Raw genomic sequence first — 21,712 nt, forward strand, 5'->3', positions numbered from 1 at the left:
ATGGGGAGGGGGGGGGGTAGATTGTTGTAGGGAATCATGTGATCTTATTTGAGTATCTCCACCTCAGTAGATGGTCCAAAATATTGGATATTACAGTGCATCAATAAGTACTCTTGGAATCATTTGATGATTTTAAAGATGCTAAGGAAGGCAACTATTAAATAAGTACTACATTTCATTACTTTGGGAGAAATGCCTCTGTGTTTTGAAAAGTCTTACTTCTAGTAGTATATCTGGTATTTAAAGGACTGCTGCATAGAAATCCAGTAATTAAAATAAATGATATTTTCATTTGCAAATGAGCAGTTTCTTGACACATGGGAATCAATTTACATTAAAACAGGAGCTTTGCGACACATGTTGACCAATTAAGCACAAAGCATTTAACAGGTTTCAACAGACTGTAAACATTGAGCAGCAAAAATGCCATCCACACAGTACCATAAATTTGTGCTGTAATATGTTATTTTCGTCAATTGTGGGGAAATTGTCTAGTAAGTTGGTCAAGGATTGTGTTTGGTCAAAACTTTTTATTACCATCAGAAAGGTCTGTTACTTCTCTCACAAATAATGATGGGGCTCTGTTTACTTGACCTACTGAGTGATTAAGCAATTATGCCATAGTCTACTGATTGAGAAAGTAGACATGGGACAGATTGTATCAAGTTAGGGAATACAGTTTACAGCACTTGGCAATTGCTAAGCAATAACTGACAGTTGCAAAGGAATAACTGCCAACTGCTACATGACAACTGACAATTTGTATGGAATACCTGATCAATGACAGTAAAAGGAAATATAGAGGATGGGATGTGTTACCTCCAGCGAATCCTGTGCACAAATGCTCTGTTTGTATTTAACAGTTCATGCAGTACAATATTTGATGAAGGTTGAAGGTTGTTGTGGACTGATTATATGATTCTACATGCGGTGTGGCAACATGGTTGCTAGATGTCATTTGAATGCTTACAATTGTGGATGAGCAGCTGGTTCACTTTAAGCGAGTCAAAGTGTCACTGCTGTGGCCACAACAATGGGTGTGCCCAAAAATGTCATATCATGATTAAAAAAAGGCTGCTGAAGTGTGGAAATGTTAAGCAAAAGCATACCATTGGTTTAGATGCACCACTACACCACAGGTGGGTCAATATGTAGCCCTAGTGGCAAAAAAGGGTAGATGTCTCACTCTCAGGCATATCACTGCAGACCTTGAATCCAATATGGGTACTCATGTCTTTGCCAGAACCATTTCATGGTGCTTAAATCAGGCTGGTTTATATGCTCAGAAGCCTGTTACATGCATTCCACTTCAACCAAACCATTGTCAAGAAAGAATTCATTGGTATAGGGAGCATGTTAGTTGGAATCAGCAACAGGGGTTCAAAGTGATGTCCTCCTATGAATCCTGCTCTACTGTGGGAGGTTATTTTGATCACCATTTAGTATGGAGAGAGAGAGGAACATGTTACAACCACAGAATGTTCATAAATGTCACAAGTACTGCCTAGGCATTATGGTATGGGCAGACATTACACACAATGACTGAACACCACTGCATGTCTTTATGCAAGGAAACATTACAGGAAAGTGATACTGAAGGGAGATCAGGATGGGATGGGATACAAACAAAGGTGTTAAAACAGTGTCTAAAATAATTGCACAGCCACTAACTACAATAGTTAACCAGTACCTTCAAGAAGGTTATTTTTCTGGCACACTGATGTATGCAGTAGTTAAACCACTATTAAAAAAGGCACAAAAGAACATATGGGAAACTACAACACAGTATCTCTTCTTCCATCACTATAAAAAATATTTGAAAAGGTAGTGACCATAAAAATCCAAAATTTCATTAAAAAATTTGAAATAATCTCAAAAAAATCAGTATGGGTTTCAAAAAAGTAGAACCACAGTATCTGCCATAAATAATTTTGCTGATAAAATTAGCTCATCTCTAGACAACTCAATGCATGCCACAGGAATTTTTTGTGACCTATCAAAGGCCTTTGATAGTGTGAATCACTCTTTGCTACTCTGTAAACTGTAAAAGTATGGAATTAGGGGGACGGTATTAGAATGGTTTAAGTCTTATCTAATCAACCAAAGACAAAGATTCATTATAACCTCAGAGAGAGGAACTTATACTTCAAAATGGAAAACAATTTCACATGGAGTACCCCAATGTTTTTGTTTTACATAAATGATCTGGAACTGAATATTGAATGTTACTCAGTTTTATTTGTAGATGACATCTATAATCATTGAAAGTAACAGTACGTATCAAATTTCACAAACTGTATTAAATACTTTAGAAAAATTAGATTCCTGGTTTGATTTAAACAGGTTAAAATTAAACATGGAAAAGACTCAGTTAATTCAGTTTAAAACAAAACAAGCAAAATTAAATGATTTTCAGGTGAGTCACAGAAACCAGGATTTGCAGGAAATTTGTGAAATTCCTAGGAATGCAACTAGATAAAGATCTATTACGGGGATCACATATACAGTACCTTGCAAATAAATTAAATAGCCTAGCATTTGCAATGAGAATATTGTACAATGCTACTAGTATGGGCATAAGAAAAGTAGCATATCACAGCTGCTTTGCATCAGTAATAAGGTATGGATTTGTATTTTGGGGTAACTCAAACCATATGTGTCAAATACTAAAACTTCAGAAAACCTCATTGGAAATATGCACAATGTAGGGCGAAGAAAATCATGTCACCCACTCCTAAAAATTCTAAGTACCATATATTAAGTGTTCCCTCACTATACATATATGAGCTGATTATCTCTGTACACAGTAACCCAGAGTTATTTGTACCAAATCATTTTCAACATGATTACATCACCAGAAATCAAAATACTTTTATGCTGCCCACCCACTATTTAAAACTTTATGCTCAGACTCCACATTATATGGGCATGGAAATTTATAACAAAGTGAAAGGAAGAGAATTGCTCAGCATAAATTTAGAAATACTCAAAAATCCTTATATGAGAAACTAGTGCAAAAATGTTACTATTCAGTGAAAGAATTCATAAATGATAATTTGAAAATTTGAGCAGGAGAGAGCAAATACTTAGGACTGTTAATCTTAAAAAAGTTTGTTACTCTTGAAGAAAAATTATTAATTGCTGAATTAAGTAAGTAAGGTAAATTGTAAACCAGTTTTTGTGTTTTGATGAGTCTCCTGTACTGTAAGTCAGTGTCTTGAAATTGTATGTTATGAGATAAACTTCTACTTCTACTAAAGAATCCAACACCAAAGTCATGTCATAGTCCTCACTTACATGTGCTACTATCTCTACAATTGTTTGTACTGAACCATACCCAGGCAAAAATCTACATCCATTGTTCACAACAGTGTGACATTTTTATCTCCCACTCCACCTAATCTGTATCATGATGGGTGCCATTGCTTATGTTACACAAGATCCCCACTGGCAACTGACACATGTGTCCCTGTGTCCAACAATATCCTGCAATATCTCTTTCCTACTATTCCTCTGACTGCACAATCCACCTCTGCAAGCGACTTTTTAGCATCTAACATAACTGAATGACTGGGTTCCCTTTGGCATTTAATGTCTGGTTCTTTCCTGATTCCTTACCTCTGAAATTGCGGCCTCTGTGTCTACGACCATTGTTTTGAGGCTGCTGACATTTCCTCCTCGCATGCCCCATTTGTTCACACCTATAACACCCTATAGGGGTTGAAAACACTATCTGTCTAATCTGCACTCCAACTGGCATAAATTTCTTCATGTTGTGAGGCTAATCCAACAGCTGCGCTCATTTCATTCGAATCCCCTGTCCACACTCTTAACCTCTTCAAAGGTAAGCCTCTCAAAAATGCATTAAGTGCCCTCTGCTCAGCCTCTCATAAAACCATCTTATTCATCGTAGCATTCTGTCTCACTTCTTAAGTACACCCACTGATCCTTCTTATTTTGCCTGCAAATTCTTCCACTGTTTCTACACACTTCTTTGTTGTCATGTTCAACTGCTCCCTAAAATGTCTGGCACTATTCTGCTTCATATAAATCTGCATTAACCGTTTCTTAAATTCCTCAAACATTCTAGCTCCCTTGAGAGCATGTGTATAGACTGTATAAGTTTTTTCTTCTCCTGTTAACTGAACTTTGCTACTCTTAAAAGCTCCACGTCAGATCTTCTAGAAATGCTTGCACATCCTCAGTTTGTTTACCATAAATTTAGTAATTAAACGTGTGGCTGACAAATCTATACCTCACTGTAGTGACTGCAGCTCCACTAGACCACGTAATTTCCTACTAACTGCTGTCACCTGTACTGACCTCTCTGATAGTATGTCAACTGCTACTGGTTCTGACACACCTTGTGTCTCTGACTCTGCAGAAGCCTTGTGCTTCCCGATACTCAATCTCAAACACTAGTAATCACAAGACACACAAAATAAAACATATTAACCTAGTTCTTACATCCAACCATGGACCATTTCGATTCTCAGCACTGCCCAGCAATATGCCCGTAGCATTAACATGTGAAACATGTCATTGACACTGATTTTGTACCCGGTGCTGAATGACCTAAGTTACACTGTGTGCATCTACCAGATGCTAACCAATCGTGACTCCCATTTCCTTTGAAGTATGACAAATTTTCTGACTCTTTACTTGTGAAACAAAGTCATGTTACAAAAGGGATGGCAGTTAAATACCTTTTCCACGGCTAAAACACTCAACAATAAAATTTTCTTGACTTGCCGTACTGTAGTCTGTAGGTTCAGACATTGCTCTAACAAGGTGGCATTGGTATCTGGACGTCAGTGAAATAGGACTGGAGTCAGTCAATTAGTTTCGTGCTCTTCAAATGCTTTATTACCACCCTCCGCTACAATTCAATACAAGCAGAGGCACTATGATTGAGGCATCCAGTTGGCTACCGCGTTTGTGCGTGTGAAGCAGCTAAGAGTGATGGCCGAGGCATGACTGACGTCTCCAGCCTTGCAGCGGCCATGACCCACTGTGGCTGGCGGGCTGTGTCCCAGGGCTCGGCTGGCCCTGCGGCAGAGGCAGCTCAGTGTCTCATGTCTCTGGACAAGCTGCCCAGATGTGAAGTCGAACTGCGGACTCCGTACAACATTCTGGAGGGTGTCCCAAGAGTCTTTGCCCCATGATGGCAGTGCTGCAATATTAACACAAGGTCATTTCAGTACGAAAGTTGCTAGGTATTTATACACCCATGGGCGGTGCTTGTTTGAGATTTGCTATGTCCTACGGCACTTCTACTAAACACCTCCACTGTTGATGGTGTTGAAAGGATTCTCCCTTCTTTCAGTTAGGTGCTGCTAGGTCAACTATTTCCACATCTCACCTGGACAGCTTGCCTTGCAATGTGCGATGGCTATGTTGTGTTTTGTTTGTCATAACATCCACACTCACCTGCGGATGGCTCTGTTGTAATCTACTTCATACTTTGTAGCCGGTTTCTAACTGAATATGATGAGTGTGTTGCACTGGAAAAGCACACACAAATTACAAAATGTACCTTTAACTTCTTTGGACTAAACCAACCTTGCATATAATGAAAACCAATGGAATCGAAATGTTCTCTTTATGCCATCTGTATCACTCTTTAAATCATAATTTTTGTCAGGCTGCCTTGGGCCCAACAAATATTATGCTCTAGGAATCACATATCTCCTTTTATTGCAAGATAATTTCCGTCATCAGAAATACTGACCAGAAGACTGCAATTTTTCGTCAAAGCATTTGAAGCCACCAGAGGTATTAGCTTGATATACACTCTTAAGACAAAAACGACACACCATGAAGGAATTATCAGAATGGGACGGAAATCGGAAGATGTGATGCGTATATACAGACGAACTACTGAATACAATTTCAGAAAACTGCATGATTTATCCAAGAGAAGGAGCTTCATAAATTGAAGAAATAAATAATGCATTGGTCCATCTCTGGCCCTTAAGTGAGTAGCTGTTCGCCTTGGCACTGATTGATGAAGTTGTTGGATCTTCTGAGTGACATCATTCCAGATTCCGTGCAGGTGCATTAGATTGTCAAGATTCTGAGCTGGTTGGAAGACCATACTTATAATGCACCAAACGTTCTCAAATGGGACCGAGATCTGAAAACCTTGCTGGCCAAGGTAGGGTTTGACAAACACGAAGACAAGCAGTAGAAACTCTTGCCGTGTGCAGGTGGGCATTATCTTGCTGAAATGTAAGCCCAGGATGACTTGCCGTGAAGGGCTGACCTCCGTGCTGTAAGGTTAGCACAGGTGACAACCAAAGAGTCCTGCTATGAAATGAAATGCCACCCGAGACCATCACTCCATAATGCCTGGTCGTATGGCGAGCGATAGTCAGGTTAGTATACCACCATGTCTGCGGCATCTTCAGACGTGTCTTTGCTGGCCATTGGGACTCTATGCATATGTTTCTCCAGCCATTTGCTTGAGAGTTATTTTGCGCGCGCGCGCGCGCGTGTGTGTGTGTGTGTGTGTGTGTGTGTGTGTGTGTGTGTGTGTAGGCGCGCGTGCGAGCGCGCTTGCTTGATGATGATGATGTTTGGTTTGTGGGGCGCTCAACTGCGTGGTTATCAGCGCCCGTACAATTTCCCAACCTTTGCTCAGTCCAATTTCGCCATTTTCCTAGATGATGATGAAATGATGAGGACAACACAAACACCCAGTCATCTCGAGGCAGGTGAAAATCCCTGACCCCGCCGGGAATCGAACCCGGGACCCCGGGAGCGCGCTTGCTTGCTTGCGTGTGCGTGTGCGTGTGTGTGTGTGTGTGTGTGTGTGTGTGTGTGAGAGAGAGAGAGATGTACTTGAGTACAATGTACTTGAGAGATGCAATACCACTAAAACATATGAAATTGTGTGAAACATATCAAACTGTTATGATCATGAAAACCTTTCGTAGTTAGAGATGGGTCACACAGGAGAAGCAAACAGAAGAGTAAGATTTCTTGGAAACATTAACAAGCCATTGTATCTCTAGCACCAGTATCCATCAGAAATGTATGTGCGGAACTGTAGGAGAAATGTGAACATCTTAACGCGATAATTCAATGGATAGTACTGCCACATGTTAGAATTACATGTAACAATTTCCAACTGTTCTGCTGGCAGTGTTGCTCTCCAAGAAATACATTTCACTGGCATCCATTCTCGAACATGTCTAGGCTATTATGCATTCTGTCTGAATGACAAATAATCTGGGTGCATCTTAGGTTGATAATTTGGTGGCCATTTTCAACGCAAAATTCAGTGTTGTCGGTATGACGTTGCTTTTAAAAGCGTATGACAACACCAGGAGAGGAGCTTTACACTTATTTCGGTACAAATTTAATTGATTTCTGTAGAATATTCGCTGTTCCGACGCAGTAGTGATGTGAAACTTCGATAGTTTGAATTATCAGTCTCCACCAATCGGTTACGATCACGAATGTATCCCACAAATCGAACCTAGCTAACAACAGCGTACCAGTGGCTTGTGGCCAGAGTCGGTGACATCTCTCCGCCGCATGAGTCGGCAGTACGACCCTGCAGTGATGGGCAGCACGTGAATCTTACGCAGACTATTTGGCCAGCTAGCACTTTCTTGCGTGATTCCCATTAAATGGTTGTTGCTGGGGGCACCTCATTGCACGTTACGTCCAGTAGATGATGAATTTTGTTTTTGATGAGAGCTCAGTTTTTCATCTTGAGATGTGTACAAGTAGAGTATTGACCACTACTCTCTTAGAAAAAAAGTCATACTTTCCTGTCCTATAAATTTGACACGTTCTTGATGGCTAAGATTTAACTTGTAAATAAACATAAGAGTTTTCATTCTCAAGTGTTGTTGCTACGTGGCTTCTGCGTATAAGAACGATTTGTTTATAGCAGTACAGGGGTGATTGGCTATGTTAATTCGTGGTAAAAAAAAGCCACCATCTGTTTAACACATAAATCTGTTGTGATGAATTTTACAAGCGTAGTAACTGAATTTTTTTTTTTTTTTTTTTTTTTTTTTTTTTTTTTTTTTTTTTTTTGCTCCAGAGCTAGCACATAAGTATCCACCTCCAGAAGGACGAATATGTGTCTCTCGATTTTTTAATTTGCGTGCAGAACGTAATAGCGGGCTATACATCATTTTCAGTTTATGTGAATTTTGGTTCAAATGGCTCTGAGCTTTATGGGACTTAACTTCTGAGGTCATCAGTCCCCTAGAACTTAGAACTACTTAAACCTAACTAACCTAAGGACGTCACACACATCCATGCCCGAGGCAGGATTCGAACCTGCGACCGTAGCGGTCGCACGGTTCCAGACTGAAACGCCTAGAACCGCTCGGCTACTCCGGCCGGCTGCGAATTTTGAATCCCTGTCATGGGGGTTAAGGTACGAGTGTACTTTCTGCATTTTTTCATGTTACCCTTCATTTTAACTTGGGTCACACAGGTTCTGACTGCAGCGGCGTCACAAAAACATACTAGCGTAGGGAATGCGAACTTCTATACTGCATTTCGTGTTATATTGTCGAATGTGGTGTCTCTCCGGTCGGAGTTGTCACCAGCGGACGGTGGCGTGACTCCAGGTGAGTGAGACTCAGAGCTCCCAGCCCTGCACGGCTCACCGTGAATGTGGCCAGCTGTCACTGTTGACGGTGGCGCGGCTTCTGACTCATGGTGTAGTGTAATGGACTGTGAGGCAGTAGCAGCAATCTGAGTGGTATGAACCATAAGCCAAGCCAGCTCATAACTTAATTGTTTAAACTATGATGTGAAATGGGTGGGGGATAATTGTTTAAACTTTGGACAGCTGAACTTTAACTCGCGGCAGGCGGCGGGTAACGTCAGAGGAGAATCTGGGGCCCGTTTTGAATTCTATACTTAGAACAACCCCCCCCCCCCCCCCCATGAACCATGGACCTCGCCGTTGGTGGGGAGGCTTGCGTGCCTCAGCGATACAGATAGCCGTACCGTAGGTACAACCACAACGGAGGGGTATCTGTTGAGAGGCCAGACAAACGTGTGGTTCCTGAAGAGGGGCAGCAAACTTTTCAGTAGTTGCAAGGGCAATAGTCTGGATGATTGACTGATCTGGCCTTGTAACAATAACCAAAACGGCCTTGCTGTGCTGGTACTGCGAACGGCTGAAAGCAAGGGGAAACTACGGCCGTAATTTTTCCCGAGGGCATGCAGCTTTACTGTATGATTAAATGATGATGGCGTCCTCTTGGGTAAAATATTCCGGAGGTAAAATAGTCCCCCATTCGGATCTCCGGGCGTGGACTACTCAAGAGGATATCGTTATCAGGAGAAAGAAAACTGGCGTTCTACGGATCGGAGCGTGGAATGTCAGATCCCTTAATTGGGCAAGTAGGTTAGAAAATTTAAAAAGGGAAATGGATAGGTTAAAGTTAGATATAGTCGGAATTAGTGAAGTTCGGTGGCAGGAGGAACAAGACTTCTGGTCAGGTGACTACAGGGTTATAAACACAAAGTCAAATAGGGGTAATGCAGGAGTAGGTTTAATAATGAATAGGAATGCGGGTAAGCTACTACGCCCACATCTCGTGGTCGTGCGGTAGCGTTCTCGCCTCCCACGCCCGGGTTCCCGGGTTCGATTCCCGGCGGGGTCAGGGATTTTCTCTGCCTCGTGATGGCTGGGTGTTGTGTGATGTCCTTAGGTTAGTTAGGTTTAAGTAGTTCTAAGTTCTAGAGGACTGATGACCATAGATGTTAAGTCCCATAGTGCTCAGAGCCATTTAAGCTACTACAAACAGCATAGTGAACGCATTATAGTGGCCAAGATAGATACGAAGCCCACACCTACTACAGTAGTACAAGTTTATATGTGAACTAGCTCTGCAGATGACGAAGAAATTGAAGAAATGTATGATGAAATAAAAGAAATTATTCAGATAGTGAAGGGAGACGAAAATTTAATAGTCATGGGTGACTGGAATTCGAGTGTAGCAAAAGGGAGAGAAGGAAACGTAGTAGGTGAATATGGATTGGGACTAAGAAATGAAAGAGGAAGCCGCCTGGTAGAATTTTGCACAGAGCACAACTTGATCATAGCTAACACTTGGTTTAAGAATCATGATAGAAGGTTGTGTACATGGAAGAACCCTGGAGATACTAAAAGATATCAGATAGATTATATAATGGTAAGACAGAGATTTAGGAACCAGGTTTTAAATTGTAAGACATTTCCAGGGGCAGATGTGGACTCTGACCACAATCTATTGGTTATGACCTGTAGATTAAAACTGAAGAAACTGCAAAAAGGTGGGAATTTAAGGAGATGGGACCTTGATAAACTGAAAGAACCAGAGGTTGTACAGAGTTTCAGGGAGAGCATAAGGGAATAATTGACCGGAATGAGGGAAAGAAATACAGTAGAAGAAGAATGGGTAGCTTTGAGGGATGAAGTAGTGAAGGCAGCAGAGGATCAAGTAGGTAAAAAGACGACGGCTAGTAGAAATCTTTGGGTAACAGAAGAAATATTGAATTTAATTGATGAAAGGAGAAACTATAAAAATACAGTAAATGAAGCAGGCAAAAAGGAATACAAACGTCTCAAAAATGAGAAGGCAGGAAGTGCAAAATGGCTAAGCAGGGATGGCTAGAGGACAAATGTAAGGATGTAGAGGCTTATTTCACTAGGGGTCAGATAGAAACTGCCTACAGGAAAATTAAAGAGACCTTTGGAGATAAGAGAACCACTTGTATGAACACCAAGAGCTCAGATGGAAACCCAGTTCTAAGCAAAGAAGGGAAAGCAGAAAGGTGGAAGGAGTATATAGAGGGTCTATACAAGGGCGATGTACTCGAGGACAATATTATGGAAATGGAAGAGGATGTAGATGAAGATGAAATGGGAAATACGATACTGCGTAAAGAGTTTGACAGAGCACTGAAAGACCTGAGTCGAAACAAGGCCCCCCGGAGTAGACAACATTCCATTGGAACTACTGACGGCCTTGGGAGAGCCAGTCCTGACAAAACTCTACCGTCTGGTGAGCAAGATGTATGAAACAGGCGAAATACCCTCAGACTTCAAGAAGAATATAATAATTCCAATCCCAAAGAAAGCAGGTGTTGTCAGATGTGAAAATTACCGAACAATCAGTTTAATAAGCCACAGCTGCAAAATACGAACACGAATTCTTTACAGACGAATGGAAAAACTAGTAGAAGTCGACCTCGGGGAAGATCAGTTTGGATTCCGTAGAAATACTGGAACACGTGAGGCAATACTGACCTTACGACTTATCTTAGAAGAAAGATTAAGGAAAGGCAAACCTACGTTTCTAGCATTTGTAGACCTAGAGAAAGCTTTTGACAATGTTGACTGGAATATTCTCTTTCAAATTCTAAAGGTGGCAGGGGTAAAATACAGGGAGCGAAAGGCTATTTACAATTTGTACAGAAACCAGATGGCAGTTATAAGAGTCGAGGGACATGAAAGGGAAGCAGTGGTTGGGAAGGGAGTAAGACAGGGTTGTAGCCTCTCCCCGATGTTATTCAATCTGTATATTGAGCAAGCAGTAAAGGAAACAAAAGAAAAATTCGGAGTAGGTATTAAAATCCTTGGAGAAGAAATAAAAACTTTGAGGTTCGCTGATGACATTGTAATTTTGTCAGAGACAACAAAGGACTTGGAAGAGCAGATGAACGGAATGGATGGTGTCTTGAAGGGAGGATATAAGATGAACATCAACAAAAGCAAAACGAGGATAATGGAATGTAGTCGAGTTAAGTCGGGTGATGTTGAGGGTATTAGATTAGGAAGGAGTTTTGCTATTTGGGGAGCAAAATAACTGATGATGGTCGAAGTAGAGAGGATATAAAATGTAGACTGGCAATGGCAAGGAAAGTGTTTCTGAAGAAGAGAAATTTGTTAACATCGAGTATAGATTTAAGTGTCAGGAAGTCATTTCTGAAAGTATTTGTATGGAGTGTAGCCATGTATGGAAGTGAAACATGGACGGTAAATAGTTTGGACAAGAAGAGAATAGAAACTTTCGAAATGTGGTGCTACAGAAGAATGCTGAAGATTAGGTGGGTAGATCACATAACTAATGAGGAAGTATTGAATAGGATTGGGGAGAAGAGAAGTTTGTGGCACAACTTGACCAGAAGAAGGGATCGGTTGGTAGGACATGTTCTGAGGCATCAAGGGATCACCACTTTAGTATTGGAGGGCAGCGTGGATGGTAAAAATCGTAGGGGGAGACCAAGAGATGAATACACTAAGCAGATTCAGAAGGATGTAGGTTGCAGTAGGTACTGGGAGATGAAGAATCTTGCACAGGATAGAGTAGCATGGAGAGTTGCATCAAACCAGTCTCAGGACTGAAGACCACAACAACAACAACAACAACTTAGAACAAGTGATTTGACAACTACAACTGAAGCTTCCAACCCGTCTGAATGAATAATAGCTTGAAGGAACATTATGTAATATGAAACGTCCCCTTAGAAAAATTAATGAATTACTGTGCTGATAAACCTCTTACGTTCTTTGCTTTTCAAACAGCTGAGCAAAACTGAACGTTCTCAGATATTATCTCTTTACTTATTCGGATCAACACTAAACTGACACACAATATTTTTAGCGCAACGCAATCTGACTTTTAATAATCCCTACAAAAGAATGGCCCTGACTAACATTAAACTATACCTTTCACAAATCACTTACCTCACAAAAATCTTCGTTACTCGAACTACTGCAATACAGCGAGCGCCGCTACTGTCAGCTTTATAGTGTTCAAAAGTCATAATATATATATCAGTCCATGATATCCAATATTACAAATTTACTCTTTCTGATGGACACACGTCCAGATCGTCCGCTCTCAAAATTTCGCCATCTCTCTCCCCACATCCACCACTGCTGGCGGCTCACCTCCAACTGCGCAACGCTACGCGCTGTTAACAGCCAACTGCCCAACACTACAATGACAAATATTACAACAATGCTAACCAGCCACAGACTGCACACAGCACAGCCAGTGATTTTCATACAGAGCGCTACGTGGCGATACCAATAAAAAAACCTACTTACGGTAGATCAGCAGACTGGCAAGCTTTGTCTAACAGGCAGGGCTTGGCATCTAGCGGAAAGAAATATCCTTTGTCTCAGGGGGTAATCTGACGTCTTAGAGCCAATGCCAATATTCCAGGTAAGCCATCTTGAATTCCAGTATGACAATGCACTTTCTTGGATTTTTGAATTTTCCGCTATTTTATTCTTAGACAACAGCCACGCTTCCACACTGATGACGAAGGAGTAGGGTGAAAACCCACGAGCACAACTAGGCTATTTTTTTTAAAGTTTCCACCAATTTTTGAATTTCTCGCATTTTCTGAATTTCGCGCCAATATTAAAATTTCCCACAATTTTATTCAGAGAGAAAGGAGGGGGTAGGGAAATCCAGTGACTTATCGGTGATGTAATCAGTGACCTATCCCGTATCAGAACACCCTCTCTCTACCTTCTCAAATGTCTGAACAGTATTAATATAGGACTAATATTACCATTCATACAAGCTGCACATCGTCCAACTGTCACCAAATGCAACGATAATTATATGAACCAATGCTTGAAAAGATAAACGACGACAATTAATTTGTCAACAATTCGTGGATGTTGGACGAAAGTAATTTACAAAATGGTTCAAATGGCTCTAAGCACTGTGGGACTTAACATCTGAGGTCATCAGTCCCCTAGAGTTAGAACTACTTAAACCTAAGTAACCTAAGGACATCACACACATTCATGCCCGAGGCAGGATTCGAACCTGCGACCGTAGCTGCAGCGCGGTTCCGGACTGAAGCGCCTAGAACCGCTTGGTCACAGTGGCCGGCAAAAGTAATTTACATATTAATGGATTTGTTTATAAACAAAATTTTCATTATAGGGCACAAGAAAATCCTACTAAGCTACACAAACGATCACTGCACAGCAACAAAGTCATCGTGTGGTGTGCTGTGTCACCATATGACTTAATAGCCCTTATTTTTTTTTGACAACGAAGATGGTCTTGCGACTAAAGTCACATCCGATCGGTAAGTTTCCGTGCTCGAAACCTCTGCTGCTCAAAAACCACAGATTATTCCACGAATTGTTAACAAACGCTGGTTTCAGTAAGAGGAATCAGCATCACACAACAGCACGAATATCAATGACTGGCGTACGCCAATTATTTGGCAATCGTATAATTTCAAGAAAAGATGAGATTCCATGGCCTCCCAGATCCCCTGATCTGTTAGTGTGTTGTTCTTCTTGCAGGGGCACCTTAACCTTGTAAGTGACAAAATGGTTTATCCAGCATAACAATGAAATATTAGCCAGTATATACTCTTTGGAAACAGTAATCAATAAAACTACTAAATTTATTTTGTATTTGTGTGTCTGCCGGGAGTTATGGGGTGGTAAAAATTCCCATCAATGAATCTGGAGTACAAAATCTGTGATGAAAATGTTTGAAAACTCTGCAGTAAGTAAGTTAGCTATGTGAGCTTCCGTTAGTAAGCATGTAGCCTCAGAAGGAAGACATATCCCAAAAGACTGTTGTTCACACCAAAGACGATAAATATGAATGCATATTTGCAGCAACTTCGGTAGTGGAATAAGTTTCACGACTTCCATGAAATGCTCCTTCTAGCACAGGCGAACAGTCTGTCCTTCCTGCTGCTGCTGTACTAGAAGGTGCTCTGGTCCACATGACACTGTGTTACCCAGTCTACCATCAGGCGCTACAGCAATGTTTAAAGCTGTAGAAACCGTAGCTGCCTTATCTACGTCAGAATCTCCTCCAAATTCTGAATCGACTGGGTGCTGTTCTAAAACCTCTGCCTAGCAGTTTAATACCTGATCAGCCAGAACTTCATCTGCCATGGAACTATGCCATCTCCATGAACTCATTCTTGTAGATATAAAAGAAATATTTACGAATATCAGTACGATCCAAGCGAAATAATTTATATTACCTCAGTAGCTAACATTTTCGAAATAATAAGTGTTACAATATTATCTACAATGTTCATTCTCGATTACAAGAATTTCACAGCATATAATGAGTGAAGTTCTACGCAAATAGGAACTGAATTCACGACAATTTATTTTTTTCCCTGTACGGTGTGGAAGATAACTAGCAAAATATGCTTACAAACGACTCCTTTATTGATTTTATACTTCATAATGTAGAAAATGTTACTGTGAATTGAAGTTACCGTTGTTTATGTCAGAAGGCAACAGTAAATCCATAGGTGACAAACGCTAACTGAACACAAACACACTAATACTAATAAAACTAATTGTTTCTAGTAAATGGAGTAATAAGCAGCGTTCAAGACCAGTAGCATATACAGGGTGGTCCATTGATCGTGACCGGGCCAAATATCTCACGAAATAGGCGTCAAACAAAAATACTTTGAGGAACGAAACTTGTCTAGCTTGAAGGGAGAAACCAGATGGCGGTGTGGTTGGCCCTCTAGATGGCACTGCCATAGATCAAACGCATATCAACTGCGTTTTTTAAAACCATTTTTTATTACATATTCGTGTAGTACGTAAAGAAATATGAATGTTTTAGTTGGACCACTTTTTTCGCTTTGTGATAGATGGCTCTGTATTACTCACAAGCATATGGCTCACAATTTTAGACGAACAGTTGATAACAGATAGGTTTTTTTAAATTAAAATACAGAACGCAGGTACGTTTGAACATTTTATTCCGGTTGTTCCAATGTGATACATGTACCTTCGCGAACTCATCATTTCTGAGAACACATGCTGTTACAGCGTGATTACCTGTAAATAACACATTAATGCGATAAATGCTTAAAACCTCAACCTCGATACATTTGGCAATACGTGTAACGACATTCCTCTCAACAGTGAGTAGTTCGCCTTCCGTAATGTTCACACATGCATTGACAATGCGCTGACGCATGTTGTCAGGCGTTGTCGGTGGATCATGATAGCAAATATCCTTCAACTTTCCCCACAGAAAGAAATCCGGAGACGTCATATCCTGTGAACGTGCGGGCCATGGTGTGGTGCTTCGATGACCAATCCACCTGTCATGAAATATTCTATTCAGTACCGCTTCAACCGCACGCGAGCTATGTGCCGGACATCCATCATGTTGGAAGTACATCGCCATTCTGTCATGCAGTGAAACATCTTGTAGTAACATCGGTAGAACATTACTTAGGAAATCAGCATACATTGCACCATTTAGATTGCCATCGATAAAATGGGGGCCAATTATCCTTCCTCCGATAATGCCGCACCATACATTAACCCGCCATGGTCGCTGATGCTCCACTTGTCACAGCCATCGTGGATTTCCCGTTGCCCAATAGTGCATATTGTGCTGGTTTACTTTACCGCTGTTGGTGAATGACGCTTCGTCGCTAAATAGAACGCGTGCAAAAAATCTGTCATCGTCCCGTAATTTCTCTAGTGCCCAGTGGCAGAACTGTACACGACGTTCAAAGTCGTTGCCATGCAATTCCTGGTGCATAGAAATATGGTACGGGTGCAATCGATGTTGATGTAGCATTCTCAACAACGACGTTTTTGAGATTCCCGATTCTTGCGCAATTTGTCTGCTACTGATGTGCGGATTAGCCGCGACAGCAGCTAAAACACTTACTTGAGCATTATCATTTGTTGCAGGTCGTGGGTTACGTTTCACATGTGGCTGAACGCTTCCTGTTTCCTTAAAGAACGTAGCTATCCGGCGAACGGTCCGGACACTTGGATGATGTCGTCCAGGATACCGAGCAGCATACATAGCACACGCCCGTTGGGCATTTTGATCACAATAGCCATACATCAACACAAAATCGACCTTTTCCGCAATTGGTAAACGGTCCATTTTAACACGGGTGATGTATCACGAAGCAAATACCGTCCGCACTGGCGGAATGTTACGTGATACCACGTACTTATACGTTTGTAACTATTACAGCGCCATCTATCACAAAGCGAAGAGAGTGGTCCCAACTAAAACATTCATATTTCTTTACGTACTACACGAATATGTAATAAAAAATGGGGTTTCTATTTAAAAAAACGCAGTTGATATCCGTTTGACCTATGGCAGCGCCATCTAGCGGGCCAACCATAGCGCCATCTGGTTTCCCCCTTCAAGCTAGACGAGTTTCGTTCTTTGTAGTTTTTTCGTTTGATGCTCATTTCGTGAGATGTTTGGCCCGGTCACTATCAATGGACCACCCTGTATACAGAGCTACAGAGATCCTCTACTAATGATGGTCCAAGTGGCATGAGGCGACGCCAAATATTTGTATAATTATGGTCCTTCCAGAGTACAGGCACCGTATAGTGAAGTTCGGAACAGCTCGATTTCCTCCGAATTTTGCAGTCATCATATCAACCTTGTCGTATATGGCACTGACAAGTATCATATTTATAGTTTTGCAGAGGATATGATTTGAGTAATTTGTATGCTATTTCCAGTTGTTACATATAGAAACCTCCTAGTGAATCTGATATGGGATCTTTAGTTCAAGATTAATTTTAGGCTCTTAAAGCGTCTTTGTCACTACAGTGGTGGTTATTTGAGTATTTTGCAAATTATCAGTAATATAAATTGCCGAATAGTGCTCGAATACAATTCGCTCTTACTGCTTTTTTGATTGTGAAGACACTTCTGTCTATCAGCAGCGAAGCCAAATCTACTGTAGCAGACTTTCACTTGGATTGAGATGGTTTTCAGTTCCACTGTCACTAAGAAGTGTGTCCTTCAGTCGAAACGCCATAGCCATTGCTGAATAGTTATACAGTCAACACATTTGTGTTAGAACTTCTGCATAACATAGTGGAATTAAAAGAGAAGAATGGCCTGGTAGATTATACCTGATGAATTTCTAGAGGAAAATGGGTGGGCCATAGAACTGAAACTGGGAAATCACTAAGTACCAATGGGTTGGACGTTGGACCGCAACGTGGATAATATTAGTTGCAAGACCGGAAAGTTTTGATGTTGGGTGTTACATACGAGAGTTGGAACTTTAACAGCGGCAGCTATTTATTTACAGCTCGTACAAAATAGATACGTGTTTCAAAGTTTTACTGACCTTCAAAGTAGTCAACAGCATTGTGTGTAATCCGTTGCCAGCGATGTGGAAGTCGTAGGATACTCTTAGCAGTGCCAATTGTGTTGACAGTTCGAGCGGTGCGGTCTATTGCTCGACGAATTTGTAGCAGTTCTGAAGCGAATGCCATGAAGTGTTTCCTTCAGTTTAGAAATATAATTCAACTCACGAGGGCTTAAGTCAGGCCGATCGCGGTGGACTAGGCTCTTCAGTCCGGTACTGCGCGACTGCTATGGTCGCAGGTTCGATCCTGCATGGATGTGTGTGATGTCCTTAGGTTAGTTAGGTTTAAGTAGTTCTAAGTTCTAGCGGACTGATGACCTCAGATGTTAAGTCCCATAGTGCTCAGAGCCATTTGAACCAGCTTAAGTCAGGGGAGTACAGTAGGTGGTATAGTGCTTAGCAGCCCCATCAGTCAAACAAATCAGTAACAGCTTGCACTGTACGTGCTTGAGCATTGTCCTGCAAAATGATGGTCTGGTCCTGCAGAAAGTGTCATCACTTCTATCTCTATGCTGTTCATTTTTGGAACACAACCTACGACCAGCTTAGAGACAGAAGTGATGACACTTTCTGCAGGACCTAACCATCATTTTGCAGGACAATGCTCAAGCACGTACAGTGCAAGCTGTTACTGATTTGTTTGGCTGATGGGGCTGCTAAATGCTATGCCACCTACTGCACTCACCTGACTTAAGCCCTTGTAAGTTCAAATCTATTCCTAAATTGAAGGAAACACCTCACGGCATTCGCTTCAGAACTGCTACAAATTCGTCAGGCAATAGACCGCGCCGCTCGAACTGTCAACACAACTGGAACTGCTAAGAGTATCCTACGACTTCCACATCGCTGGCAACTGCTTATATACAATGCTAGTGACTACTTTGAAGGTCAGTAAAACTTTGAAACATGTATCTATTTTGTACGAGCTGTAAATAAATAGTTGTCGCTATTAAAGTTCCAACCCTCGTGTTAACCTTATTTCTCTTTCTGTCATCCATTTGAAGGCTTTCCTGGCAATATAAGTGATTTCATTTCTCTAATTAATTCCACAATGTTCTTGCTCCTTTAGTTTTACTTGCTTTTCCCTTACTTTATAATGAAATAACGTCTGGTTTCAGAAGTCTGAAACATGATGTTTTATTCTGAACGTATCTGTCGACCGTTGTATACTTTCCAAAGCTATTTTCTGTTATAGAACTTACGTTGAACATAACTTAACACGTATGAAGCTTTGAATATCTGTTTGATTTTACTTCTGTGTAAGTAGGTGGGAAGAAAATACACCGTATTATTTTGTTTCTCTGTTTTAAAATGAGGAAGAAATTATATGAGTAACTATTACTCTGAGTGGGTAAGGTGTTAAAGAATTTATGAAATTTTCAGGTACGTATCAAAGTTGAGACCCCTGATTAAAGCTGAAGCCAAGAAGAACAAGTATGGCCATAAAACATTTGGCGAAGCAGAAGTTCGTGTGAGAAAACCGAAAGAATTTCTTAGGAAAAACACACGCATTACTCCACCAAAACCAGAAGTAGGTAAGCGAATGTACCATACTCATCCTGTTTAAACAGATTTGTGTTAGATATAAAACTCAGTCCTGCAGTTGTTTCTTAATTAAAATATGTCACATTTCTCTTTATTGTTTTATCTTCATCTTCCATATAAACAGTGTGTACTGGAGATATAACTAGAAGATCTATATACTCTGCCAACCACTGCAAAGTGGATGGCAAAGGGCACTTCACACTGTACCATGTATTAAGGTTCGTTCCTGTTCCATTTGCAAATGAAGTGCTAGAAGAATGATTGATTAAATGCTTAGGAGCGAGCTGTAATTAGTCTAATTTTGTCTTCGTAGTCCTGAAGTAATGATATGTAGGTGACTGTTGTGTATTCCTAGAATACAGCTAACCTGTTTCTTGAAATATCAGAAGTCGGCTTTCACTGGATAGTTGGACTGTATGAAGTGTCTGTCTGTTCAGTATTTTCAGTATCTTGGTGGCATGAGTATCGGTACTTAAACTACACTTACACGGGACGGGCAAAAATATGGGAATCACCTCGAGAAATGCGTGCTTGAACACAAATGCAGATTCTAGCCAACCCTGCAAGTTGCGCTGTTGTATTTCACCAGGTACGTTATCTGTGCCATGTACTCAATACGTCGCAAGTGTCAGTCGTGATAAGAACAGTGTTCTGTGTAGTTCTGACTGCATTATGTTGGAGCTAAAGAATTTCGAACGTGGGCAAATTTTTGATGCTCGTATGGTGGATGCTTTCGTAAACCAAGGTGGCCGGAGTGTACAGTGTTTCAAGACTCACCGTATCGCCGATTTATAGCGCAGAGAGGGAAAGCGAAAAAACATCATCCGCTAAGTCACAACGCATATGAATTACAAGGTGTACATAAAGTCTGGGAACAGTTTCAATTATTTATTGCACAAGAACTTAACATTGTACAGATGTCATAAATATTACATTTTGAAGAGAAACTTCGAATGTTTTTTTTGTTTTTGTTTCAAACATTCGGTATGCGAACCATGAGTGACCCAGCAGATGTCAATATGGTAATGGAATTCTTGCCATATCTGTCCCAGCATGGCATCGCCGACTATGGCAGTCGCCTCCCGTATTCTCTCCCGGACCTCTGCTACATCACTTGGTAGAGGCGGTATATACGCCAGATCTTCAGTGCGTCCCCACAGAAAAAAACACACGGAGTGTGAGATCTGGTAATCGGGGAGGCAATGAAACAGCTGTCCCCTTCTGTAGCATGGCCGATCCATCTATGCGGTAACTCCGTGTTCAGGTACCCACGAACTTCACAATGAAAATGGGGTGAAGCCCTATCCTGCTGAAAGATGAATGGAGAGTCCGATTGCATTTGAGGCATCAGCCATAACTTGCTTCAAATGGCTCTGAGCACTATGGGACTTAACTTCTGAGGTCATCAGTCCCCTAGACCTTAGAACTACTTAAACCTAACTAACCTAAGGACATCACACACATCCATGCCCGAGGCAGGATTCGAAACTGCGACCGTAGCGGTCGTGCAGTTTCAGACTGTAGCGCCACCACGGCCGGCATCAGCCATTACTGCAACATATCCAAGTAGGAATATCTAGTGACAGTAATCTCAACGAAGAAGAATGGCTCGTACAGTTTTCGACATGACAAGGCACAAAAAAAATTTACATTTGGGGTATCACGCTCAAATTCAGTGCATTCGTGTGGATGCTTTGTATCCCAGATTCGACAATTATTGCTGTTCACTTTCCCATTACTGTGAGAAGTGGCTTCGTCGCTAAAAATTAAGCGATCAACAATGCCATCCCCATCCTCATACCGAGCGGGGTGGCGCAGTGGTTAGACACTGGACTCGCATTCGGGAGGACGACGGTTCAATCCCGCGTCCGGTCATCCTGATTTAGGTTTTCCGTGATTTCCCTAAATCACTCCAGGCAAATGCCGGGATGGTTCCTCTGAAAGGGCACGGCCGACTTCCTTCCCAATCCTTCCCTAATCCGATGAGACCGATGACCACGCTGTCTGGTCTCCTCCCCCA

At 41.4% G+C, this 21,712-nt stretch overlaps 1 protein-coding gene across 1 annotated transcript in view; it reads left to right on the forward strand.

The window, feature by feature from the left end:
* Nucleotides 1–21,712, forward strand: part of LOC126176355 (enkurin) — a 115,161-nt gene that overhangs the window by 50,611 nt on the left and 42,838 nt on the right. The window contains exon 2 of the mRNA XM_049923509.1: nt 19,531–19,682. Coding sequence (XP_049779466.1) covers nt 19,531–19,682 — 152 coding nt within the window. The remainder of the gene's footprint in view (nt 1–19,530; nt 19,683–21,712) is intronic.

The sequence above is a fragment of the Schistocerca cancellata genome, chromosome 3 (genome assembly GCF_023864275.1).
Source record: "Schistocerca cancellata isolate TAMUIC-IGC-003103 chromosome 3, iqSchCanc2.1, whole genome shotgun sequence".
Lineage (NCBI taxonomy): Eukaryota > Metazoa > Arthropoda > Insecta > Orthoptera > Acrididae > Schistocerca > Schistocerca cancellata.